Raw genomic sequence first — 26,663 nt, forward strand, 5'->3', positions numbered from 1 at the left:
TGAAAAGGAGTATTTAATATATGGAGAACTAAGCACAAGTAAAACGCACTTATTCTAACAACAGAGCCCTGAGATGGCCATTTCAAACATCTGTCAGGAAAAAAACCACAATTATACTTACGAAATTAACATTTCCTAGAGCAATTTCCAAGTACGTATGCTTGTTTTTCAGTCTTCATATTAAACATTTGCTACGTAAACGCCAAGGAACATGACCAATAGCTCATTGAACTGAAGGAAATCTTTACACAGCAGCTAATTGTAACCTCTGCAAATATCAGCTTTATTTATCTATCGAATATAAATAATTTAACTTACCATAACCCACTATCCATTTCATAGATCCAGAGCTCATCATTAGGCAAATACACTTCATTTTCTTCAATCGACTAAAATGGAAAAAAAAAATTGCAAATGTTAAATCAATTATGCATTATACACCATACATTTTTAAATGAATACCAAATCATGTTACTTAGCAACTCTGAATACTCTTAAGGAGATAATCTTACCAGAGCATAAGTCATACTCCACACTCTTGCTCTGATCATTACCTTTATGAGCAGGCAGCTCAGTAATTTTAATATTTTACAGTTTATACTGGAAGTTCAAAATAGATGTTTTTATTTTTTGAAGCTATTCAAAATGCTGTGCTAGGTGTTTCCTCATGTCATTGAGCTTTGCTGATTGTTAATAGTAGATTTAATCACTATTTTTTATAATCACCGTGCCTTAAAAGGAAATTAAATTTGGTGCATTAGTAAATTAGAGGTAGGGAGATAAGCATTTCGATATTCTGAAAGCATTATCTTTTGGTTTGGGAGATACTTTAAACTGGGAGGGGCCTCTGGGCCTGGCTCCGTCCTCTCGGCACCCTCGTGCAGGTGGTTAGGGACATCAGGAGGAGCCTAATTCCTCTGTGAAAAACAGAGCTATGAAAGAGGCTATATAAAAAATAAAAAATAATATGGGAAATAACGATGAGGAAGAAAAACAAAAATGAAAAAGAAGTCTGAAGGAACGCAATTGCATAACTCCAGCAGGGTGACAACTGTGCTGTTATTGTCTTAGCCTTAGAAAGAAAGGAAATGCTGTAAGGGAATAAGCAGCCAGAGATGGTAACTAAGTAAAGAAAGGAAAAGCAGAGATAAAAGTGAAATCAATGTGAGGAAAAGCAGTTATATACAAAACTGAAGTTTAATTATTTATTACTGATATTGATTACTTGCCTTTATTACTGCCTTCTCAATTTGAGAGGTGCCAATTAGGCAAGCAAGCAATTCATTTGCTCTAGTTTATCTTACCAGGTACCTTTCATAAGGTAGGTGCTACCATTACATGCAGCTTGCAGGCTTCAGAAAGTGCAAAAGTCCACTAAACTTAATCTAAAACCAACAGTGGTAAGAAGCCAAGTACTTGCTAGAGAACCAGCCTGGAGTAAAAACACTGATACCAAGAATCAGTCAGCTGGGTGGGAGTCCACCATTCAGCATTATGACATGTAAAAACGTAAAGTGGTTTGGCTTTGTAAAGTGCTGCTTAAACATTAACTTACTGATTTTCACAGTACACAGGTAAATACACTTTGTGTATGTGTTTAGTAGTTTTATCTGCAAAACTGAACACACCGTGCCAGGAACCTATAATCCTTCATTAGAAAGCCTTTGAAAATACTACAGTAGTCAACCCAATTTTAGTTTCTAAAGGCTATGGCACAGAGAACTACTGAGTATTTCCAGTGCTTTAGGCTTTGCATAGCTATAGACTATTATTGAATTTAAGGCCAGAAAAGAACTTTAGATCTTTCTGTGCATTACAGGTCATTCACATTTATTTATTTATGCTTATTCTGGAGGTGCTTAACTTCCTGACACCGTAAGACAGGTATTCAAATCTTTACATGCCTCGCAGTCACAGGAAACACCACCTAGCAAAGACCCCAAAAGGAAGGAAAGCTGTAGAAGTGGCTTACAGGATACTTTACAGGTTCCTCAATTTCAGTTTGGTATTGGGCAAGAAGGGCTGTGCCAGGGTAAGTTAACACCCCAGCCAGACCCAGTACAACCTGGCAGTCAAAGCTGCTGCCTGGCTTCCTAGCACGGCTCAGGGCTCCTATTTCAGGACATGGGGTTTGTCTGTATTTTCAGCCTTGCAGCAGTCACCAGCAGCACAGCTCCTTTCAGGTCAAACGAATCCAGCTTGGGAGTAAAGGAACTCTTCAACTCGCACAAGCTGCTTGGCTCTGCCCCATCTTTTAAGTCCAACATCTTAGTTCCAAAAAAGAACATTCTAATTTCCAGAAACCAAACCGCAATGCACTTCAGGAGAGACAAGAGGCAATCGGGCAGCGGTACCTGAGAGCCCTAAGAGCCTCCTTCCCTCTGCTATTGCATACGCTCAGGACACACCATCTCTTTTAAAGTTCAAACCCAGGATATTCCAGCTGGAACTCTGCTTGATAACAGGAGAGGTTTTGCACATCTTAAAAGCTTACTTTAACCCACAAAAAAATAAATACTGAAAAAAAATGGAGATAAAAACTGAAAATGTAATAGAAACATGATTTAAACTGGAGTAAGACTAAGCATAGTGACTTTCACATTTTATGGCCAACGTGCAGACACTGTGGATTAAATGAACTGGCTGTGCGTAGTGTAGTACCATTTGTAGTTTAAGACTGAATTAATTGAGAACTAAGAGAAGAATTTACTGGTAGGGATCATTTGATGACAGACACCAGACACCTTTCCGTCAGACACCTACTAACACGCCAAAAACGCAAGGACTCGAGAGCACGAATTACGTCAGGGTGAGACACAGCCACCAACTACAGCTGTCACCCTAAAAAGCATTCGGCCCGGACCGCTGCCTGAGCCCACGGCCACGGGGCAGGGCAGGGGGGGACAGCTCCAGGAGCGCTCCGTGAGGGGACGGAGCGCTGAGGGCAGGAGCCCCCCCGCCCCGCCGCCATCCCCTCAGCGCGGACGTTGGGGCCGCGGCCCCCGCCGTTTGAAACGCCCGCCCCCGCGGCGCGCGCGCCACGCCGCCGGCCAATCAGCGGCCGCGCTGAGGTAAACAGCGCTGCCGGGGGGGGGGGGAGCTGCGGGGGGCGGCGGGGTAGGGCCGGGCCTGGCATGGCGGGGGGGGGCCCGGCTCGACACCCCCCTCAGCCCCCGTGTGGGGGCTCGCTGCCTCCCGCCCCGCTTCTGGCGTCCCCTCGCTGCCGCCTGCACCTTCCCTCCGCCCTTCCCCGCTCGCCCTCGGCCGCCTTACCACGTATCCCCCCCAAACGTAGAGAAAGTTCCCGTCCACCACGGCGCAGTGGCCGCTCCGCTCCTCGGCCACGCAGAAGCGCTCCGCGGGGTCTGCCGCCATCTTAGGGGGAGGAGGAGGAGGGGAAGGAGGAGGGAGCCGCCTGCCTGCCTGCCTCGCCGCTCGCCGCCCCACACCGCCTCCTCCGGGAGAGGCTGCGGCTCGCCGCCGCTCGCTGCCCGCAGGCGGACGGGAAGCGAGGAGGGTCCAAAGTGTGGGGCGGCACCGGGCTGCCCGCGCCGCCGCCCCCTGCCCCGGGGTGGGGTGGGTGCCTAGGGGTGCCCTGAGGGGTTGGTCGGCGCTGGGAGGGGTCTGGGGGGGGGGGTAATGAGGCTCTGAAGAGGCTGCTGTGGGGCAGAACGTGTGGTGTCCGTCCAGTGAGGCACGCTGAATTATAAGCGTGAGGTTGGAGGCCTGGTAAACCGTGTAGGAGCCTATCGATAAGGGCTACGAGAGAAGGGGAAAAGCACTGAAAATAGAGGACACCTGAACGCAGACCCAGGGCAAGAGGGGAAGGCAGAGGGGGGTAGGCAAACAGAGCTCCACATGGCAGGTGGTTTAGGACAACCGCAGCACTGTCTGCTGGTTAGAAGATGTGTCGTGCTCCTGGCAGAAACTGCACCTGTGAAACAGTGGCTGATAATTAAAACAATTGTGTAGGAGTTCGAACTCTTGGCCTCAGAGAGAATTATCCTGTGAATGCCATCTTCTGACCTGCAGCCTGGGAGCAGATAAAGTGGGGCTACAAACGGTGTGGCAAATCCCAGAGCTGGCACTCAGGGCTTGTGTTTTGGGGCTGGTGCTGAGCTGTGGGTAACTGACAGAATAAAGGTGACGTTGAGATCCCAGCAGCTCATCTCTCATGTCAAACCACACATTTGTCTTTATTTAAGGGCTCTCCACTCCCTGCTGTCCCCACCAATATATAATTTTTCCTATATATTCACCTAGCCTTAAACAGCAGACTGGGAAAGGCAATAGCCTCTTACGCTCCTATTCTAGCTCTTACACTGTTAGACCGACAACCCAGTGAGTTCCAACTGAAGTATGGATCAATTTGGAATGAGTGGAATTCAAAATGAAGCAGGTACAGCTCTTCAGGAAGAATAGAGCTTCTGAGAACTGAGCACTTCTAACGTCTATAAAAGGACATGAAAGTGAGACATACGTTCCCTCTGATCTAGAAGGGAAAATGTTAACTATTCCTGTCAGTGACTGCTAACATCAAAATGAAATGTAATTATGACACATTAGGATGATGTTTAAAACATAGGAATAAACATTTGAAAGAGTTAAGATTTTTTTTTTCCAAACTATCTATATAATCTATAGGTCAAGTAGAGCTACAACGTGATCTCTCAGAAACCTGGGAGCAGTGCAAAGTCAGCAGCCCGTGGCTTTTGCCAGCGGAGCAGTGACAGACATGAACGATGAGCTATCTACCGTGCTTGGTGTAACAAAACAATTCCATCAATTCACCTTTGGCACGAGGTGGATGTGCTGTCTGATCTTAAACCATTACCCTGTCTCAGCCAGCTCTCTGCTCTCAAGCCACGCGCGCTGACACTGTAGTGCTGATGTCCAAGAAAGTCATCGCAGATAAAGGACATAAAAAGCAGTGGGGATGAAGAGCTGGGCATGGCTTCCAGAGCACAAGACAGATGGCTCAGTGGAACAGAATTCTAAAGCTCACGCTGGAATACTTTTATATCTCTGGTGGGAGGCACCAGGCAACCTAACAGAACCCCAAGTACTGCAGGGTGCCACAGGAGTATGCTTTATATTCTTGTTCTGGTCATGTATCTTAAAAGAATTGCTTTTGTTAGAAGAGGGTTACCTTCCTTCTTCAGGTGAGACATGAGCTGATTGACAAATTAGATTTTTTTAAAGGAGAAAAAGCAGTAATTTTAGCAAATAGGAAAACTTACATAAGGGTTCATAATTCACACCTAACTGCATGCCTAGAATGAAAAAATGAATCGTATTTCCTGCCAAAATAGCTGAAACCTGTCAGATGGTAGTTTTATGTCTAAAGGGAGTAGATAGATTCAGCTTCACCCATAAGCTTCCTCCAGATGAGGAGGACTGATTATAAATGACGCAGTCAAGAATGGACTATATAAAATAGGCTGATATTTTTTATCTGGTTTTATATCCCTACAGTCTTTTGATCAAGGAACTTTCAGAGTTACTTTTTGAGCATTCTGTGGAACAAAGCTGTACTTTGACGGATGGGCTTGAGAATATTTCAATGAAGTAACAATCATTTTTTGGCTGGAGAGAAGGCAGCTGCCCCGCGAGACTGGAACTGTAAGAGGTGCAGCGTATTTATTGTGCTCTATACCAGGATTTGGTATGCTGCAACAGACTTCAACTGCTTAGGCCCAAAGGAAAAATCGTGTGTGGGGTTAATTCCCTGGTTAAATGTAAAGTCAGTGTGAGTGTAAAGTTAGCTGTGGGGACAGCCGTATGCTTGTTGCCCAAGACAGGGCCAACTGGAGGGGAATCTATGTCTAACCGTGCCGGACCATGGGCAGTCAGTGTTGTGGGGCGATGGACCAAAGAACTAAGAGTTTACCATATCCTAAACCTTGAGGCAGCCGACATTTGTCCTAGTAAACTTGACATTCAGGTGGGGCAGTTACAGCACGATACGGACCAGGATCACGGTGTACGGCCTCCGCACATCCAGAGGAGCAGCTAAAGGCGAGGCGGCCGTATCAGAGGTGCCCTACAGCGGGCAATGCCCGCAGGCTGCTGAGGGCCGCCACCCAGACCTGGTAAAACCTGCTCGGACCGAGAAGAAAGGCAGAACGGGGGAAACCGAGGGAAACCCACCCAGTGCCATCCTGTGAGGGGGGCCGCGGGGCCCGCAGCAGCCCGGCCAGCCCGCTCGGGGGGCGGCCATGTCGCGGTAGCGCCCCCCGCGGCGGGGCCGTGCCGGGGCCGGGGCTGCGCGGCCGCCATGGAGCCGGAGCGGCTGCGGCGCCGCTTGGGCACCGCGTTCCGGGTGCGGGGGCTCCTGCTGCGGGCGTGAGTAGCGGGGCGGCGGCGGGGGGAGGCTCTCGGGGGCCGGCGGCACGGCCCGGGCCCACCTCGGCAGCTCCTCGGGCTGCCCGCGCAGCGCCGCCCGGGGCTCGGCGGGGGCAGGCCTCGGCGCCCGCCCTGCCGGTGCTGGGGCCCTTGTTCGCCTGTGGCAGCCCTCGGGGCCTCGTCCCGGGCCGCAGTCACGGGTTTGGGTCTCCCGAAGTGGTATTTCAGGATGCCCGAGGGGCCGTGGTAACGTGCGCTAGGCTGCAGTGAAGGGAGAGAGCGTGCTGCTTGCAGGGGAAGGTGGCAGAGCAGCGCCTGGGACTCCACTGCCTTTATTTTTCCTTTCACAGTTACGCTTAATATGAGTTCTCGTTTATTCCTGGCATGATGGGACAAGGTCCTGGCAAGTGCAGTAGTGAGGGGTTCGAGTTCAGAGCCCCTGGCTTGCACCGTTACATGAGCAGAGACGTCAGGAAGGTCAGGCTGTCAACCAAATGCCACCTCTGATGGGGTGACAGATGATGGTAATAAGAAAATCGTTATCTTTAATGGCCAGAGTGTAGTCTAAGGATGAGGGAAGAAGTGGATTTTTAATTCTCATGTTGTTTCGGATGAAAATAACTCCGATATTGGGGTACTGGTGATGTGGAGCAGGTGGAGCGAGGACAGTCGGGGCGGTGAGGCGCAGCGGCTCGAGGTGCATGGGGAAGCCGGAGGAGCTTAGTGATATGTGTAGAGCTCAGTGATATGGTTTAGCGGAGGACTTGTTAGTGTTAGGTCAGAGGTTGGACTGGGTGATCTTGGAGGTCTCTTCCAACCTAGGTGATTCTGTGATTCTGAGGTGGCGGTGTTCAGCTGCCCAAAGGGGGCTTGGGGAGAAAGAGGGGCTGGTGCACAGGGAAAGGGGGAGAGGCAGCAAGCACAGCTTACAACAAAATAAATCCCACTTGTCCAGTTTTAGTCCCCTCGGTTCAAGAGATTAAAAAGTTGGAGAGGGTCTAGTGGAGGACCACCAAGATGATGAGAGGGTCGGAGAATGTGACCTGTAGAAAAAAGGTGAAGGATTTGGGTTTGTTCAGCCTCAGGATGGGAGGGCTCAGGGGAATCAAATCCCAGTCTTCCTTGGGCTTTTCTATAATGCCATGAAAAAAAACGTTCACAATCAAGAGTAGTTAAACGCTAAGACAGGGCCCACGGAGGCTGTGACATGTCCATCCTTGGAGGCGTGCAGAACCTGAGCAGGGCTGTGCACAACATGAGCGGCCCGTGCAGTTAGCGCTGCTCGGAGCAGGAGGCTGGACCACAAGCCCTCCGAGGTCCCTTTGGACATGAAAACAAAGTTCTCTGTACCTGCTTCCTACGCTCAGTGTTTTCAGTCCTGGTGAATTTTGTGTCTGAGTGTATTACGCAGCACTGATTATTTCTACGTTTTTAATCACAAGGCATTTAGTGCTTATGTGCACGTCTGCCAAAATTGGCACCGTTTGTATGAACTTTATTTAGTATTAATTGCTTTTTGAGCTAATTTTCTTCGTTGAAATTAGGGAAGCTATGAAGTATCTTACTGAAGCTCTTCAGTCCCTCAGTGAAGTAGAGCTTGAAGATGTAATTGAAAAGGTCATCGATGCTGTTGAAAAGCAGCCTTGTAAGTAACATATTTTTCTTAATCTTGCTAAGTTTATCTTGCAATTGTGATGTTATTTAGACAGAGAGTTACTGGCAGCTTAATGCACTACAGTGTCATTCTGGTCACACCGCGTTGATCAAGATAAATGTATTTGTTGTCGTTTTGTTTTGTTAAATACTGAAGTTATCAGTGAATACTGATGTCAGCAAAGGATAGTATAATTTTGCCATTCAAAAAGTTGGCGCCTTGGTACCTCCTGACTTTTCCAAAAGTAGCGAAATTCTTCAGTGTCAGCTACTGAGACCACCGAGCTGGACACCGTGGACATCTTTGCATGTGAAACCGTGATTTTAAATATTAAATATATAGCAAGAAATTAATTGACTTGGTTTTCAGTAGTCCAAGTCCAGAGAAGGGTTAGAGGTGTTGACAGCTATAACCTTCAGAGCCTCACCGCGACTGCAGGAAGGGCACGGTCACCTCCCTTCATTCAGAGGTCGCTGCCCTCGCGTACAGATGGAGTGGCAGGTGCAAGTGCACCAGTGCAGTAGTCCAGCACGGTAACTTCAACTACGGAGGGAGTTTAACCGGCACCTGCACGTTCTCTGAAGCCTTAAGGCAGACGGTGATGTTCTGTTGTGCCGGCCTGATCGTGTGGTAGTAACACCGGGCAGAAGGTGCTGATAGCAGTTGGCGCACGGTGGTGCTGGGGAAGCCGTACCTGCTTGGTGTGTGAACTACATCACATTCCACAAATGGCTAAGTCCAGAAGTGCAATGCAGAAAACTCCTGGAAAATTCCATAAATACTTGAAGCTGTAAGAGTTGAGCTTTTGCTGGTAAAGTTCCCACAACCCTGTGGGTCTGAGCATGCTCTGAAACTCCATCATCTTGGCAGCAGCATCTCGTTTGGGTACTGCCTCCTGCTTAACTGGGACACTGTGTCCTGAGGCACACAGATCCAGCTTCCCTGATCCTGGACCACCGAAGTGGGAGCTGTAGCATCTTTAGTTAAAGAACATGGCTGAAGGAGGTGCCTAAAATATACAGGCTTTTACTGATGTGAGCTCATGAAAACCAGGAAACGTGAGCCTACTTCCAGCCTTTGACTGAGGACGTTCAAATCCATATAAACATGATCTAAAATGAGTATTAGGCCTTACGTGAGTTCTGGAAACTTTCCCAGCCTCTCCTATTGACCACGTAAAATCAAGGGCGAGTATTTGCTTGCTTTACATGTCGTTTAACTGGAGCACCCACTACAGAAGTTACGCTTTGTGTTCTCACACTAGCCTTGGCAAAATACGTCAGAGCTGATCAAACGGGGAGCAAAACCACTTTGGAGAGCTGCTCCTCATCTAGCATGAAGCCTGCGGGTACAAATTAACGCATCCACATTTTTGAACAAATTTCAATCAGTGCAATAAACTCTAGGGCCAATGTAGCACATGCAGTTAGTGTACTTGCTAGCAATGCTCTCTGTGCAAGGTGCTGTTTTGTGCAATAAATTCCAGTGTAGTCCAGCTGCTGTCCAGGAGTTGCTTGAGACTGCAGTTCAGACACGGTGCTATCTATCCCCTGCAGTTCTGCCAGCTCACTTGGTGCCCCTCATGCTGTGCTGTTGAGCACTGCCTTCCAGGAGTTGTGATTTTATGTTGCGTGCCCCGAAAAGGGAACTCGGGTGCTGGGTTCGTGCGCTGATTTCTTCTCCCAGAGCTCAGCAGTGAGGCTTGGCAGCGCTGACCAAGCCCTTTTGTGAATCCATGCGTTGGATTCCCCTTAAAGTTCAGGAAAACATTGGTGTTTAGAAATGTTTTTGAATTTCAATTATCAGTTTAACATCCATGAAGACAACAACGTGCCTGTCTCCAAGATTGTGTTAAGCTGTTTGAATACTTATTTATGACAGCAATCTGTGTGATAATGTTCTGGAACAAAATTAACCTCCAGAATGTGAAAGCTCTCATGTAACACATTTATAGTATATTTGGCAGCTTTGCATAAACTATAATTGTCTTGTTCTCTGTGTTTAGTGAATTAATGGCGGGCACAATATGTGTGTGGGTTATTTTTTAGCTAGAGATGCATCCTTCTGGTGAGAATATGAAGAGATCCGTTTGCAGAGAGAAAGCGGTGTCATTACATTATTGAAAATATGCTTATTTGTGGAGCTCATTCCTCTAAGAATACTGCACCCTTTTGGTAAATATTTGAGACCTACTTACTTCCTTACCGTTTTCCATAGGCTGCGGTTTTAATCCTTGGAATTTTTCTTTTCAGTGTCAGCTAATATGATTGAACTATCCACGGTGGAAGCAGCTGTCCAAGAATGTAGCCAGGCATTAGACGAAACAATGTACGGTGACATTTTTTAATTTGATGTTTATGGGAGTTATTTCTTGCTGGGAAATAAATGTCAGGCATTTTCTGCAGTGCCACACGTGCAGTAATTGCTTTGTGCTTTCCCTGATGCTGCCTTTGAAGGTTAGTAATGTTCCTTCTTAGAAGATTTGTTCTCATGGATAGGCCTCTAGGGGATTCTAAATATAATGCTGAGATTCTGGAATTAAAATTATACGGTTATGTGTTACGTGTGACACAGGTTGAATATTAACCAATAAAATAAACGGATACTTAGGATTTAGAGAGAACTTGTTACCTCTGTTCATTTCTTTGTTTTCTTTTCTGTAGATGAAAATGAAATGAGGTTATTTTTGCAACCTTTCTAAGATAGCTCTTTTCTGAAAGCACTTGGAAAACCTTCCTCCAGGGTGCTGCTTTTTGTTGCTTTTTGTTTTTGTATAGCAGGGCTGTTTCGCTTGATTTTCACTCTGTGATAACAAAGCAGAGAGCAATTACTTGTGCTTTTGAGAATTTTATTTGTGATTGTGATGAATGTGTTTTCTTTAGTGTTTACTCTGTGTGCTGGCATTGTAATGCAAATCATGAAAATAAATGGTTTATTGGGCATGTCAGATCCTGTGATCCCACGGTGCATCAGTATGAAAAAAAATTTTTTTTTGACTTTTCTCCTAGGCATTGGTGCCTTTGCAATGCAGATAGCTTGAGTGGGACTTTTTCTTATGTCACTTCACATACTTAAATGCATTTCTCACTCGTCGCTTTACATACCTAAATGCATTTTTCGCTCCCGTCTGCACACATTCTTAGTGCAGAGTCCTGGAGGGAACAGTTCACAGACCACAGGACCAGCCTGTAAAACTCTCTTGAATTACGGCACAGAAAGCCTCAGGGCAGAGTTTTGTAAGAAATGCAATCTGAAGCCTACGATATCGTTGCCTGATAGGCAGTGGTGATTGTCCTGTGCTTGTAAGCCTTAGCAAAAGTTCATGGGCTATTTGTTATCTATTCTGATGAATTTGATGCACTTATCGTAAAATGGGAGGCATCAGAGAAGAGAGCTGCTCCAGTGAATATAATGGGATGTATCAGCTTGATGAATAGTTTGGAGATCGTGCATGTTTAAAACTATTCGTTTTAACCATGCCAAAGCTCTTCTGCTGTCCAGAAAGATACCGGAGGATCACAATGCAAAGTGATTTATCCCTCTGACACTTCTAAATAAACGTCTGAAGAGTTCCCTTTTTTTGAATTAGAAGATGCTGTAGTAGCCAACAGGTAGAGTGGAGTGGGAGAGATGGTGCTAACACAGGGTGATGGAGAACAAAATGAATGTAGTTTTGTTCAGCTGGTTTCTTTCCGTAGCGTTTGTTAGTTCCACCTAAGATAACGCTATAAATGTATTCTCATTTCAGAGAAAACGTTTTCAACATTATCGGGGCCTTTGATATTCCACGCTATGTTTACAATTCAGAAAGAAAGAGGTTTCTACCGTAAGTGTTGCATATTTTAAGTTCCAACTGCTTCTTGTTTTAAGAAAGAGTTCTTGTTTGCTGTGTTTGAAAGTCTGTTTTCTAATCTTCCCCTCTGGGGTTCACTCATCTCAAGCTTGTGTGAGAAAATAAGATAATTCTGTTTCTTAGAGCCCAACTGGCTTTTCAGAGACAATGGTAAATGCTGTCTCATAAATAAACGTGCCACTGGGTTTCTCCTCGCCTGGTAGGATGAAGTTGAAATGGCCATCTGTATCTTCTGTGGTAGTGTATTCTGTGCTGCCTGTGATCTTCCTGCCTCTGAAGCTTGGGCGTTTATCAGACAGCAAAAGTGTTCAGACCGTGTTAATGCCACCTAACGAGTAAAAGAGACCGTAAGGCTAAGGGCATCACTAGATGAAGTGTTTTTTTTTTTTTTCCTTTCTGTATTTGGCTGTTTTATTTTTATTCAATAAATTTGGCCTGTCTGTTGCCTGTATTTATTCCCTAGACTGTAGCTTGCAACATCTGAAGCTCAAGAGGAATTTCTGAAGAGAGCTTAAAAAAGAAAAAAAGAGGAGTGATCCCCCAGGGTGGAGAAAGAAAGAAGTAGCTGCAGGAATTGGCTGTGAATGCTCTGCTAGCTAAAGAATTTACATTGAACAGCAAGCAGCCCAGACTGCTGAGCCAAAAGGAGGCTGTGCTCTTATGAAGCTTGAAGGGTGGTTAGCTGCAGAACGCGTAGTGATACTCGTTGTGAGGCATTACAGTGACATTCACGTAAAGTGCAACTCCTTTTCTAGTCTCGGTTCGTGATTCTGCTGGTCCAGCCCCAACATTCAGTGTGTTTGCAGCAGGAGGTTAACTCCAGTGCCACTTTCTAGCTTTCCAGGCTGTTGGAAGCAGAGAACTCCATGAAGACAATCTGCTAACCAACAGGAAGAAAATATTCTTGTTCATGGCCACTTAGTAGACTTAACTGTTTTTAAAGAACTGATTTCTGCAGGGTCCCATTCGGATTGAAAGATAGGTCTCAAGGACTGTGAGTAAGAGGGAAATTAAACTGAGGTAGCCTTCAGAATGCAGAACACAGGGTCCCTAGCAGAAATCTTAGGCATTGACTAAATATATTATGCAGTAGTGTTATGACTTCTGCAGCCTCCCACACCTTTGAGATCAATAAGTCATTTGTGTGTGAGGAATGTATGTTTTTTAATCTTGATTTGTTAAACTTCTTGCAGTCTGTCAATGACCAACTTGCCTGCACCAAACTTATTTGGATCTGCCAGAGATAAAGCAGAGTTGTTTCGTGAGCGCTACTCCATCTTACAACAGGTGAGAAACAGTTTTGCTTTGTTCAACAGAATACATGGGCAAAATGCCGTTGTTTGGGTTCATACTTGTATATACAGCAGTGCTTTGGCCTGAGGCGCTGCTGTGAGCTCCAGGTTAAATAAAATCTGAGTAAGAACAAGATCTGTACTAAATTTTATCAGGCTATTCCACTGACACCATACAGCATGATTGATGCTTGTGTTTCTGCATTTTAGCATCATAAGAGTAGATTGTGTGTTCCCACAGGAGATTGTGTCTCGCTCTTGTCTCCCGTGTAGGCTGGCTCTGTGCTGGGTCTGATTAGCGTGTCATTGTACGTAGCGCTTGTTGAGATAATACGAACCCCAAACCCCGTGAAGCTCAGGTTCAGCCTCTCCTTGAAGCACTGAAGTTTGCTGCCGGCTTATTTCAGTTACTCATTTTCCACTTTTCAAAACGCTCAGTCAGAGCCAGGCACCCCTTGTCATCTCGTGGTGGCGCATGCGTCGCGTCCTCTGTTGTGGGCAACTCCAGAACAGCGTTCCCCGGCAGGACTCGCTTGGCACCGCTGCGCCGCTAGTCGCACGTGGTGGCAGCGTCCATGGGTGGTGGCCCTGGAGCAGTCGGTGCACACAGCCAGGAGTCAGCCCTGCAGCACTGCTGCCTGGGCACCCCTCAGAGCCCGAGCTCAGCCCCGTTCTTTCCTTCTGTCCATTCACCCCAGAAATGGGTCCAGTCCCCCCGTTACCCACCCGCGTACTCTGTGTCGTGCTTTGCCTCTCTCCTGCAGCCCAGCACAAGCAGCACGGGCTGGCGTGGTGAGTGGCTGACCAGAGGTCCTGTTAATTGCTTACCAGCTGCCTGCTTTAGCTGCTCCGCTGCACGGATCATGCTCCGTGCTGGCAGGAGCTGTGCAGAGAGAGCTGCCTGGCCCTGACTCCAGGTGTAGGTGCAGCACCGGGACGCAGGCAGGCAGCGAGCTGGCTTCTTGCCGGTGCCACCCCACGGGCAGCCTGCGTGACCTGCTCGTCCTTCGGACCGTGGGCAGGTGCATGCACAGCGTCACATACACCGAAATACCAGCAATGCTCTGTCTTGAGGGGATTTGCTGCCTCTGGGAGCGTGTGTACTGCAATTTGGGAACCTCTGCCCTGGATGGTTGGTTAACCATTAGCTAAAGAGGGTTTAGTTCCTACAAGCAGTGCTCAGGGTTGGTGAAGCCTGCTGGTGCTGGCACACTTGGGTTGGGTTGTGTGAACAGCAGCTGGAGGTGTCAAGCGGGGATGTCCTGAAGCCTGCTTGTTTCCTAGACCGTGTTGTGCTGTTGGCACCTCTTTGTCTGACAGTTTCACGTAGGCTCTGTGTACAGGCTTTGTGTTTGCTTGTCACGTTTGCTCCTTTCTGACCTCCAGAAAAGTGAGGGTTTGGGTCACTGTGGGTGAAGGCTGCTGGCACTAACTGCTGCACGTGTTACATGGGCTGGTAGCGATGGGCTTGTTCCAAGGGGAGGTGTTTGGACTGCATGAAGGACATGGAAAGACGTGAAAATTTCTACGACGTGTTTTCTTCATGTTCTCTGCAGTTTATTTTTCGTGTAGTTTGCTCCTATTAGTTTAAAAAGTCTGCTTTCAATAGGCCCTGCTCTGAAGATAGAACCTGCTCTTTTCCACATAGTTAGCATTTCATAGAGTCTTCTTTGCTCTCTCGCCCCTTTCTTCCAGATGGTCAGGAATCACTTTTAAAACCGTTACAGGTGCACTGTTGCTTTTTGAGCTTAGTTTTATTGTCTCGTTGTACTGATAATCTATTTCTTAGAAGCAAATTTTTGTCGAAAGAACTGGTTGTGCTCAACAAATCAAATGTTGCTGGGTAAAACAGAGTAAGAGAACTTTAGAAAGTATTTTGTATGGTGGTTGTAATGAACTGGCTTTATGACTATGCACATTTTTTTAAAAACTGGATTACTTCAATTTTGCTTTCTGCAGAGGATTCACAGACATGAGTTGTTTACACCCGCAGCAGTTGTTGTTCATCCTGATGACAGTAGGAGCAAATTCCAGGTAAAAAATCTGTTTGCTTTTCTTGCAAAGGGAGCTGTGCTTGGTGTTACACTTTAACGCAGTAATACTTCTCCAGTGACACCTTATTTTTACATCCAGTATGGGTAATCAATGAGAATGAGTTTTTTTTTCCTATCATTTTTAGCCTGTGTGTCAAAAACGCAGTTATTTGGCTTAGATCAGCATGATGACTAAGCTACTCAAAAGCAGCTATGAAATGCACGAGAGATCCAGCTTCCTGAGGTGGAAATACATTACCTGTTCAGCTTACAGCGCTTTGCTTCTCTGTGCTTGGGAACATTTTTCTTGCTTTTTTCTTTTGTCAGCACTAAAGTCACAAACCTACAGTTGAGTAAGGTCATGACTTGAGTCTGTTCTGTTCCCATTTCAGTTTTCTCGTATTAAATGCTCTCCCCATGTTATATAATTATTATATATTTTTAAAAAAATCACGTGTGTGTCTCTGGGCGCCAAATAAAAGCTTTTTCTTTGACCAGCTTGCCTGTTTTTCTTTGTTCAGTGTACCATCGTGTAGAAAAGAACAACTGCCCTTAGCTGAGTCTCCATCCAGGCTGTGTAGGCATCTTTCTTTCTTGACAGCTTGCTGTCCTCCCTGCCAGCGGTGGCGAGCGCGTTGTTTGTGCTGGTGTTACAGGAGGTTTGTCTCTCTTAACTGCAGCTTGACAGACCAAACGAAGTTTGTCCAGAACCCACAGACAGCATGTACGCAGTATCACTGCTGTTACCCTGGGGTATTCTGTCGTCCCTCTGAGGTTCCTCAATAAAAGTAATCAGCGGTGCTGTGTGGGCACAACCTGGCCCTGTGGTTCAGTCTGGATCCCAGTGAAGATCCATTTACTGCAGTTGACGTTCATATGCAAAAGCAGAAATTATCACTTGTTCTTTCCAGTTTTAAGCCACTTGTAAGCAAAATAACAAATACTTACTTGCTAAGCACTTCTTTATGCTAGCGGCCATCATTGGAAATATTTCCCTAGACTCTGCCACATTCAACAATCAGAAACATGTCCCTGATTTTCTAATTAGTCTGAATTCTGTCCTAGCTTGTTTGTGTATTTGTGTGGGAATTTATGCTGCCTGGTGCTTTGTCTTGCTTGCTTTAGAATAGCTGTATGGAGAGTTGGATTTAATTCTTACATGATTCTTTGCCTTTGGTTCCAGCTTAAAACAATAGAAACCCTGTTGGGCAATACATCGAAGGTGGGGGAAGTGATTGTCCTCGGGATGATCACTCAGCTCAAGGAGGTAGGTTGCTGTTCACTGGGGAATACCTGGGTCACCATCCATTCAACGCTGTAATATATTAGAAAATGAGAAGGCTTAAATGTCTTACCGCTTTATCCTGCTGTCTAAGTCAGTATCGGTGCAAGATTCATTCCCCAAAAAGAGGCTTATATTTTCTAAGCGTGCTCCTTATTGAAATGCTGGAGCCTCAAATCACTGTGTGTGGGTTTGCCATTGCATTGGCCTGTAATTATAGGGGAGGGGTGCCCCAGCAATCAAAACTGCAGCATATCTGAGGGGAGCTGCTATGATACCCTTCCTATAGCCTACATTGTTTTTAGTTCTGTCCCTGTGCTCTAAACTTAAGATATTAAACGCTTTGCTAAACTGCTAATAAATGTTGGCTTATAGGTGCTTCTGGCTGAAGCGTTTATGTTTGGATATACTTTGCTTCATTAATGAATCCTGTTTTTTAGGGAAAGTATTTCCTAGAAGATCCTACAGGAGTCGTGCAGCTAGACCTCAGTAAAGCAATATCCTTTATCTGTGATGTAAGAGTTGAATAAATTTCCCGCAGATCTGGAGAATTTCAATTAGAATAACAAACCAATATTGACCGTTAAAAATTATGTATAGAGAGTTGCAGCTCTGTCGCTTTCTTTCTTTTGCAAATTACGTGGCTGCTGCAGCTCAGTGCCCTTTCAAAGACTTTTAGGACAAGGTTAGTATTCCTCCTAGTGGAAGGTTTCTGTTCTGCTTATGAGCTTACCTGTTCAGCTGCCAGGTGATCACCGGGCTCTGCAGGCAGCCTCTGAACTTCCAGTGGAGTCCAAATGTATTACACCAGCTGGAAAGCAAACTTTGGCTGATGAGCTAGCCTACGAGTCCTGATCTAAGAAAAATATGTTTCTTAACCTCTCTGCACCAGTTCCACAGTGGTTTATATACTGAATCATGCTTTGTTTTGGCAGAAGGTAAAGCAGGCTTTTTTTTTTTTTTAACTTGGAATAAATTATTCTGCACGTGGCTGTTGCTGCAGTTAGATACTTGCTAGATCTGGCTAAAAAGATAAGTCTCATGATGGTGAGGCTTGACCATGAGCTAAGTTTATGACTGAGAATTTTGGCCCTAAGCCTTTCCTGCTATCTTGTGGGCTCTGGAGGCAGAGCTCTGTGAAATTCTGTGGTTTTCAGTCACATCAGTGGGATGAGAGCATCTGTGGCAGTGTTGGGGATCGGCCTTAGTTAACATGTCTACAACATGCTTGGAAAAGATATGACTAGATCAGGAAGACGGACTAAAATAACCAAGCAGTATGAGTTAACAACATGGAAATGCTGCTTGCTGTTGGCAAAGCCTCAGTCCTTCACAGGCTTCTCATAAAGGCAGTGTAAGTGCTTGCAGTTCTGGAGCCTTAAACATGTTCCCGTGCAATGATGGACGTTGCCATTGGTAGGATATTACTCTGTGCGATACACATAACCCCAGTTTATTTTCTGTTAATGCATTTATGCTTACAATTTATAAAATAAACTAAGTGGAAGTCAATAGCAAGTGGGGACAAGAATCACCCTGTTACTTCTGTTCTTTTAAGATATGACAGCTTCTCTCAAGAAAGGGTGCAGTTTGATGCAGACTCTTCAGTGGCCGGGCCACAAAAAATGATTCCTGTTCCCCTACATTCTTATTCTTACTCAGTTGGGTTGAGAAGGTCGTTTGTGTGGCTGGGCAGCAAGTCCATTCAGAGAAATGACCGGGGTAAAAAGGAGTTGGTTTCTTGCTCAGCCTGTTTTTCAGCCGGATAGTTCCCTGCTCTGGTTCACCGCTGCACAGTGCGGGGACTGGTGCTGTCACAAGAGGGATTGATGGAGCCTGGGACTAGCTATGCAGCACAGCTGCCAACCGTCTGACTAATGTCTAGGACATGATGTTGTTAGAAAAACTAAAGGTTATTTTGTTGTTTAAAAATGTCTTAGGTTGGTATGAAGATGAGGTTTTCCACGTGAACGCTTTTGGATTTCCGCCTACTGAGCCGTCTGCTACCACTAGGTAAGAAGCTGACTTTCGGCAGCCTCACTCTGACTTTGTGTTGTGTTGTGGGTTTCCAAGTAAGCGCGTTATTATAACCTCTGTGATGTTGAAGTATGCTATTATTTCCCCTCCCCAAATGTTCCCAAATAAATAATAAATAAGGAGGCAGTTCTGGGACTTGCAGGTCTGCTTGGGCCAGTACTAAAGCCTATCATGTGAGCAGAAAAACCCCTCCAAAGGCCATGGGGTTCTGCATGTTAATAACAGGTGAGATCTAAACCCTTCTCAGTTGCGAAGGAGATGGCTAATACACGCAAATAAGAAACTCCTTGTTGCTCAAGGAATGGATGTGGGAGAGAAGCCAGGATAAATATTACCCTGAGATGATCTGTAAAATCATGGCAGGGCAGCACCCGTGCCTCAGATTTAGGTGACTGCCATTTCTCTTCCTTGTTTTCTTTCTGAAAAACAAAATGATCATTGATACCGTCTGAGCTACCTCTCATAATAATAATAATTAAAATGGTTCAAGTGAGCCATAATCAAAACTAGTAATGACTTGGGAAGAAAACAGAATTAACTTCAGTATTTTAATATTGTAGAGCCTTCTATGGAAATATAAACTTCTTTGGAGGGCCTTCCTCAGCTTCAGTAAAGGCTTCTGCGAAACTAAAGCAGCTGGAGGACGAAAATGAAGATGCCATGTTTGTATTTCTCTCTGATGTATGGCTGGACCAAGCAGAAGTACTAGAAAAGCTGCATATGATGTTTTCAGGTAGGTGGTGACTGCTTTGGTTCGGAGCCTTATTTTAGAGAGTTTTTACCATCTCCCTTCGAGCTGAGCAGCATTGCTGGGTGGCGCCGATGTCTGCTGGCTGCCTGGCCCTCAGTCGCCTCCCTGGCATGGGCTGGAAGCTCTGAACCCCTGGTGAGCCAGTACAGGGAGTATGCCCGGGGGAAACTCGTTGCCTTTGTTTGAGAGTTAGTTTTATGCTGCTTTGGCTTCCTGAACTTTTCATCATGTTGTCGCTCACGTGAGCATCGCTGCCCATGCAGGGGAGGCTGGACAGCCTACTACTGACAGCAAGCCCGCTCTGGGTACGAGCTGCTAAGCGTTAGGCCAGCTTCATTGTCAAACTGTGATCTAAAGGTGCTCTTTTGTGAAACAGTGGTTCTGGTACCATTTTTCAAAAGTATTCTTTTAAAGGAAAAGATAGAGCAACTATTTTCAAGAGTTCTGTTACTACCATACTGTGTGGTTTTGGTGAACTTAAATTCTGAGAAAGCCAGAATAAACCCAACTGTTGCGTTTTTTTTTTATTCATTCCCCTTTAAACCCAAGCCTAAAACCAGTGAAGTCTCCCTGCAATTTTAGTGATAGCTATTTGCATTGCATGGTTGCTATTCTATTTCTTTTGGATCTTTTTCTAACAGATTTAAAAATTGGATTGTATTATATTTTTGCAAGCTGTCACTTCCTTTCCGTAAATCACTTAGTACCAATATTGTTTTGGACAGTAGCCATTTTATGTGCTGTGACAAGAATGTTCATGAGAACTCTTCCTAGCCTTAGTTTAAGGAAAACATTTTCCTTCATCAGAGATGAGCACTCACTCTTGAATGCTTTCTGGTTTTTACCGAGGAGAAAATGTCGGTTAGTCTCAAAATATGAACTGTTTCTTGTACGCATCATTACATTGGTAATGATGACAACATTTGGATAGCAAGCATCTGTGAGATCTGTGAATTGCTTCTTTGTAATCCAGAACACTTTTGGAACAGCTTGTCCTGTCTGCCTTAGGTAGGGTGGAAACGTGAGAGGCTGTCTGCTTTAAAAAACAAGCAATGTAAAATGAAGGGTGGCAAACTGCTAGTCACTTACAGAAAACTGGACACGTTATCACAATATCTAGTGAGAAGGTAGGAAGTTAACTTTGAAGTTAGGAAACCAGTTCTGTGTCTGGATGAAAGTTGGCAAAAGCCTTGAACCAGACTGAACCTGACCTAAGACTTCAGATGCTGAAGTAATGAAGGGACTTTGGTCAGTGAGGTTAATATATTAAACTGGCAAAGATGCGTACATTGCATTTACTAATTTCAGATTTTTTTTTTAATAGACAAGTAATGAGCTTCATAATTATGAACTAAAAATAATAGCTGAGAGGAATAGCAAGGAAAAATCCTGATGAGCCATTTCTCTGGTATAAGCAATTCTGTTGTATTTACCGACTGGATTGTAAAGCAGTGAGGGAAAGGCAAGTCTGGTTCTGAAGGCTAGGGAGCTGGAGGGTAACCTGGAACATGAGACGAATGCCTGAGTAGATGTTTTATTTTTGTTTTAGAGTTTGCAAAAGGCTTTTTTTCTTCAGTCATAGAATCATAGACTTTGCTATAAAGCATGTGCTTCTGTGTGATTAGTGATACGGTGAGAATTCATTAGATTCTTAAAACGCTCAGGCAATTGCAGTCACTGTTGCTTCATAATGCTAAAGAGGGAATTAAATATTAGTAGAGCCCTTGAATCGGAATGGTGCATGGAGGTTAATAGTAATCCATTGCTTCTTACTTACATGCTATTTTTCTCTTGAAGGGAAGAGTGTGTTGTTAAATTGCGTTATTTATTACAGTTGTACTTTGTGTAATTATGTGACTGGGTCAGCAGTTAGTTGGATACACACAACCAGTGTTGTTGGAACCAGGTCTGTAAATAATGAAAGCCTGTATTGAGAAAATAGTTTGGGGTATTAATAGCAGCAGAGCTTCAAATGCTGTTTTGGTTTCTGCCTTTCATGAAATACACTGCGGGCTGACTGATGAAAGGTAGCGGAGGGGATGGATGTTATACTCACAGATGCTCTGTTTTCCCAGGTTATTCCTCTGCACCTCCAACCTGCTTTTTCTTCTGTGGAAATTTTTCATCTGCACCATATGGAAAAAATCAAATTCAGTCACTGAAAGGTAAGGAATTCTTTGCAGTCAGACATGTGCATTAAATTAAAATTATGATGGTAAAACAATTCATGAGAGCAGAAAAGAATCACATATTTTCTAAGTGACACATTTTTGGTGTGCGGAAGTGTACAGGTGATTCATATACTGTGTGTTTCATACACTGCGTGTTTGTTGTCTAACCAGGTGCTGTATCATAGATATTTTTCTTCTGACTCTAGGTTCTTTGAAGGCTCTTGCAGATATAATTTGTGAATATCCCAGCATTCATAAAAGGTACGCAGCAAAGTGCTATGAAAAAGGGAAATGTGCTTATTATGTGAAAAGCTTTGCTTTAATTACTTTAAGAAACTAACAGATACCCTGTCCTCCAGTTATTGTGAGCCTGCTGTGATCAGGTAACAGGCCTGTAAGATTGTTTTGGGAGCAGAGTAAAGCTCTCAATCTATCTAGAGTAGCTTGGTCATGGAGTCTGCTATTGAACGAGCAGAGGTTAAACTACCTCTCTCTGGAACATTTTCCACATCATTAAGCATGGCCCGCGGTTCCTCAAAAGCACTGCGTGGGCAAGCCCCTTTTTCCTCTGGAATTCCCTTGAAATCAGCAGGGTTCTGCCCATGCAGTGCTGTTTTATAAACTGATGTTTAGGTCTCGATGCTGCTACCAGCAGACCCGGGCTTTCTGTACCAGCCCCAGAAAATGTCATCTGAAACACTGCGTACATGGAGGCATCTCATTTCTGCTTTCCTGTTCTTGCCTACACGGTTCTCCATGGCTGCTAGTTTGAGAGCTAACTGAAACAACACAGTCCTGGAAAGAGATCTTTTGTTTATCCCTTCTTGTGTCCCTGCTCAGTGGAAGCTGCATTCCAGGCCTGGGAGAACTAAATCTTTCTACAGAGATTAGAACATATGAAAGAAATTAAAACAGGGAGGCAGCCAGGCTTATCCTTTCTGTAATGGTGAGCAGTTTTTAAGAGTTGTTCCACTTTAGTGAGGGGTGGATATGCATCTTCTGTCTCAGCGGTGATTTATGTTCTTCATAAGGAACGAGAGGAGGTCTTCAACAGTAGGAACTGTCAAGTCTGTCCCAGAACAGGTTATTTGCATACATCTGTGAAGTAGCGCATGTATACAAGTATGTAACCAATGTTTAGATTCTTGTGGGGTTCTTTTATATAAAAGCACTATGCTGGTCTTTTTGCAGTAGTCGATTTGTGTTTATTCCTGGCCCTGAAGATCCTGGTCCTGGTTCTATTTTACCACGGTCAGTTTGCTTGTTTTTCAGTTTTTGAAACTTTGAATTGAATCGTTAAGGAAGGTAAGAGTCTTGGCTGATACACCTGTTGCTGTTTATTTCAGACCTCCCCTGGCTGAAATTATTACTGAGGAATTCAGGCAGCTAGTGCCATTTTCAGTTTTCACCACAAATCCTTGCAGGTAACAGTCTAATTTACTGGTATTTTTTATTTATTTATTTATTTATTTATTTATTTGTACCGGATGACTAGTTCATGTGCAGATGTAATGGCCTTAGCATTTTTAAATTAAGATAATTCCTTACTTGCATTAATTGTAACTAGTTTTAAATACAGTAATGCATAAATAAATTACTGCTGAAACTATCCTGAACAAGATGGTTTGGACGTACTGCCAGAAGTTTAATAACTGAGTATAACGACCTGCTCAAAAGCATCACGTTTTTTCTGAATCTGGAGGTGTAATGAAGGGAAGATGGGAAGGTATTGTTTTAATTGAAATGTACTTTTTGCTGTATTAGAATAAGATTGACTTCATAATACAACTTTCCATCTTCTAGTTTTTCATCATAATTTGTTTAATTTCATTAATGTTTTCCATTTAGGATTCAGTATTGCACCCAAGAAATAATTATCTTTCGTGAAGATTTGGTAAACAAAATGTGCAGGAACTGTGTCCGCTTCCCTAACAGCAACATGGATATTCCCAACCATGTGAGTTGAGTTTTGTTCAACACTTTTTGCTAAGAGCTTGACTTTTTTTTTTTGATCAGAAGGTTTGTGTTTGGTGTACTCTGATCTGCATACTCCTGATATTTTGTAAGAGTAACTAAATTTGCTAAAAGAATTGTAAAGAGGGATCTATACAGTTATTATTATTAATTTCATGTACATCTTGACAGAAAAATAACCGAAACCAGGATACTGATTGATGACATCGAGTCATTCTGGCTGTCCCTTTGCAGGTGCCCTTGAACTCAGAACTTCCTTACAGATGACTGTTGGTGTCTATGCACCAGCCACGAATGTTGTACCACAAAACATTGATTCCTAAATGCAAAGCTTAATACAAATTACCTTTTTAAGATTTGATCAATTAACCAGTGACATTTGCAGGAAAGCAGCATGTCACTTTTCCAAAAGGTCACCTGCTTCCCCTGCCTTTTTACTTGAAGTCTTAATCCTGCTTTTGATACATCGACACAGCACTCTGAGTTATGATTCTAGTTAATGAATGCACAGCAGGAGTTGATGGGACTTACTGATATAATTGAATGAGAAAGATCCGGACAATACTGGCTCATTGCAGTGATGGATGGAGTTTGCTTCTATTTATTTTACAGTTTTTTTTTTCTTGTTTGTTTGACTTGGAAACTTCCTGTTAATTCTTCCTTCTCTCCATCAGAACAGTGCGCAGATTCTTTGTGAGCACAAAGAATCCCACTGTGGGCACTGATGCACCTGTTTTTTGTGTGCATTTTTGCCTATGTGTGTGTACACTATAAATCTTCATTTCCCTGCACTCATACAGGGAAGTATGCTTCTGCTTGGAAGAGAAGGAGTCATGAAGGAAACATCGAATTATGTGCTATAACACTTTCTGCAAATAGGAGTATTGGCTTGTTATTGCGTACTTTTGTTTCTCTGCCTTTTCTGCCTGTCATTAATTTCTTAATTATGCCATCAGTGAATGAGTGGGAAATTGCGTTACTAACATGAGATTGAATTAGTAGTGTCTTTAAGCCTCATATAGTATTAGTGGAATGGCTGGGCCTATGCTTTGTACATCATTTTCTTTTAACAGCAGCCCCTCTCACCTAGTTGCTGTAGTGATTTTAGGCCTTTGGGGAAAACAGATCCTAACCGCAGCTACATGGTTGATGAAACATAATAAAAGCTTTCAAGGGGCTTGAGTGGAGGGCTGTGGGAACCAAAATGCCCTGGCTGAATTCTGCCAGATGAAAATGGGAACTACAAAGGAGGCAGCTAGTCAGCTAGTGTCTAGAGCAGGGCAGCTACCATAAGAATGGTCAAGGGAAAAGATACTATATGGCAATCAAAGGCACAAGTTCGGGGTAAAGACTGTTTAAGTGTGGGTCTTCTGGTTAACTGGACTTGCAAGGAAAGTCTGGAGGAGGGCAGGGGGGAGGAACGAAAAAATTGTACCCCAAAATTATGGCAGTGCTGGTATTTCTTGGGCTGGAGAAACAAGTAAGCAGATTTTGCATTTTTTTTGGAGAGTCTGATTGATGTAATAGTTTTGAGATCTTGATCTTGAGATCTTTTGAGCTAGCTGCTGTAGTGGAGTCACTGCTTTACTATAGAAATCGTAACAATGAGAGGGAGTGAGATGCATAAAAAATACTTCCGTGTTAAAAACCTCTTTATTAACAGAGCATTAGCATCTGCAGAAATACATTTGACTTGTAGAAAATGATTCAAACTGTCTGTGTTTGTCTTGCAGTTTGTAAAGACGGTATTATCACAAGGACACCTGACACCACTTCCACTGTACGTTAGCCCTGTGTACTGGGCCTACGACTACTCCCTAAGGGTGTATCCTCTGCCAGATATGCTTGTCATTGCGGATAAATACGACCCGTTCACTGTCACCAACACCGACTGTCTTTGTATAAATCCTGTAAGACTTCCTTATGCTTTACCAAAATTAGAATGTGCTGGATTTGTATAAACAACCTTTAATTTACCGAATGGATGAATTTAAATATCATGAAAATGACTGGTCAGGTGCCAAAGGGGATGCAGTTACATTTAAGTGTGTCTCTTACCATCTGTACAGTGGTACGCTTACACAAGTGCGGTGTATTTTTATTTACAGGGTTCATTTCCAAGAAGTGGGTTTTCATTCAAGGTATTCTACCCCTCCAACAAGACAGTTGAAGACAGGTAAATATATTCAGTTCCTCATTTAAAAGAAAGCATCTTTTTATTTGCTGACTTTCCAATTATCAGGAAGAATACAGAAAATCAACTGTAAAGAGAGTGAATGTTTTAGCAGTTAACATAACTTGTGCTTTGTACTTAGTGTAAGAAATCCAGATGCCTAGAATTAAAATAATAAATTCAGAAATTACAGTCAAGTAACAGTGATAAGAAGCATGATCCAAAACTAAATAGAAAGATAGATTGTACTATATGATTTTTAATAACTGAGACCCAGTTGGGAAACAGATTTAATCTGTTTCTGGAGATGATGCTTATTGCATAGGTTAATTGCACTTATGAACAATTCATGGTTCATTTTATGATCATAATCAAACTCAAAAGCCACTTTTCATGCGTTGATTTCATGTATTTTACATCTGTGCTTATTCATCCCAATTGTGATCTTTCAACAACTGGAAAAAAGGCCAACTTCAACACCAAAAAAGTATCAAAGGGCTTACAACAGTGATGAAAATGTGCATGTTTGAAATAACCAAACAGGAACTGCAAATTTACCTTCTCTGTCTCTCTGATTCAATTTCATATCTTGTTGCGGAAGCTTTCTCTCAAATAGGATTGTATAATTCTCCACGTAAGGGAATTGCTAAGATAGACCTCATATAACCTTTATTTGAATGTAGAAAATATCATGAGATGCTTCAGGTCTTTAAATAGTTTAAAACATTATGATTTTTTTCACAGATCAAGAAATAGAATAATATGTTATTTATGGTGATTTTTTTTAACACTAAATATTGTTTTTGTTTGGTATTTTCAGCAAGCTTCAGGGGCTCTGATTTTCTACAAGACTACAAAAAAGGGATGGAGTCTTTGTGAAGTCAACCGTAGCACTCATTTTAGATGGACTGATTTTATAATGTATTACAGACTGTTCATAACGAATGTCAAAGCCAAAAATGGCTTGTTTTGTACGCCAATAAATTTTTACAGGAAAATATTCTGGTGTTGGCTTAGATAAAATGTGGAGTCACAATGAAGATGAATTGCCACATGTAATAAATGAAGGCAACTGGAGGAAGCAAGGCATGTATAGCA

At 43.8% G+C, this 26,663-nt stretch overlaps 2 protein-coding genes across 7 annotated transcripts in view; one reads left to right on the forward strand and one right to left on the reverse strand.

The window, feature by feature from the left end:
- The window catches only part of KLHDC1 (kelch domain containing 1), a 28,709-nt gene extending 25,294 nt beyond the window's left edge, over nt 1–3,415 (reverse strand). For 2 of the 3 annotated variants that reach the window (XM_066997427.1, XM_066997428.1), the window contains exons 1-2: nt 3,274–3,415; nt 319–389 (exon numbers count right to left, since the gene is read on the reverse strand). In XM_066997427.1, coding sequence (XP_066853528.1) covers nt 319–389; nt 3,274–3,375 — 173 coding nt within the window. In that variant the 5' untranslated portion in view covers nt 3,376–3,415. Of the gene's footprint in view, nt 1–318; nt 390–3,273 lie in introns of those variants that run through there. The other variant, XM_013198226.3, reaches the window with a different exon arrangement.
- POLE2 (DNA polymerase epsilon 2, accessory subunit) lies at nt 2,922–26,565 on the forward strand. Of its 4 annotated transcripts, none has more exons than XM_066997422.1 (19): nt 2,922–3,071; nt 7,890–7,990; nt 10,252–10,327; nt 11,748–11,825; nt 13,046–13,139; nt 15,104–15,178; nt 16,361–16,444; nt 16,900–16,956; nt 17,349–17,397; nt 18,400–18,472; nt 19,057–19,229; nt 21,323–21,412; nt 21,625–21,679; nt 22,610–22,669; nt 22,765–22,842; nt 23,267–23,375; nt 25,126–25,302; nt 25,501–25,568; nt 26,386–26,565. In XM_066997422.1, exons 2-19 carry the CDS (start codon nt 7,897–7,899, stop codon nt 26,402–26,404), a joined length of 1,509 nt encoding a protein of 502 aa, XP_066853523.1. In that variant the 5' UTR covers nt 2,922–3,071; nt 7,890–7,896; the 3' UTR covers nt 26,405–26,565. The 4 variants fall into 4 exon arrangements, with proteins under 4 accessions (XP_066853523.1, XP_066853524.1, XP_066853525.1 ...); XM_066997423.1 differs by lacking the exon at nt 2,922–3,071 and adding an exon at nt 3,467–3,576; XM_066997424.1 differs by lacking the exon at nt 2,922–3,071 and adding an exon at nt 5,939–6,092.
- Nucleotides 26,566–26,663: the final 98 nt, after the last annotated feature.

The sequence above is a fragment of the Anser cygnoides genome, chromosome 5 (genome assembly GCF_040182565.1).
Source record: "Anser cygnoides isolate HZ-2024a breed goose chromosome 5, Taihu_goose_T2T_genome, whole genome shotgun sequence".
NCBI lineage: Eukaryota > Metazoa > Chordata > Aves > Anseriformes > Anatidae > Anser > Anser cygnoides.

What these genes read in the sequence shown, in the direction of transcription:
- POLE2 (XM_048066042.2), top strand. Translation starts at nt 6,278, where the DNA reads ATGGAGCCGGAGCGGCTGCGGCGCCGCTTGGGCACCGCGTTCCGGGTG. An exon ending in TGATCACTCAGCTCAAGGAG is followed by an intron (nt 16,445 to 16,899) that starts GTAGGTTGCTGT and finishes CCTGTTTTTTAG; the next exon opens with GGAAAGTATTTCCTAGAAGA. An exon ending in TTCACCACAAATCCTTGCAG is followed by an intron (nt 22,843 to 23,266) that starts GTAACAGTCTAA and finishes TTTTCCATTTAG; the next exon opens with GATTCAGTATTGCACCCAAG.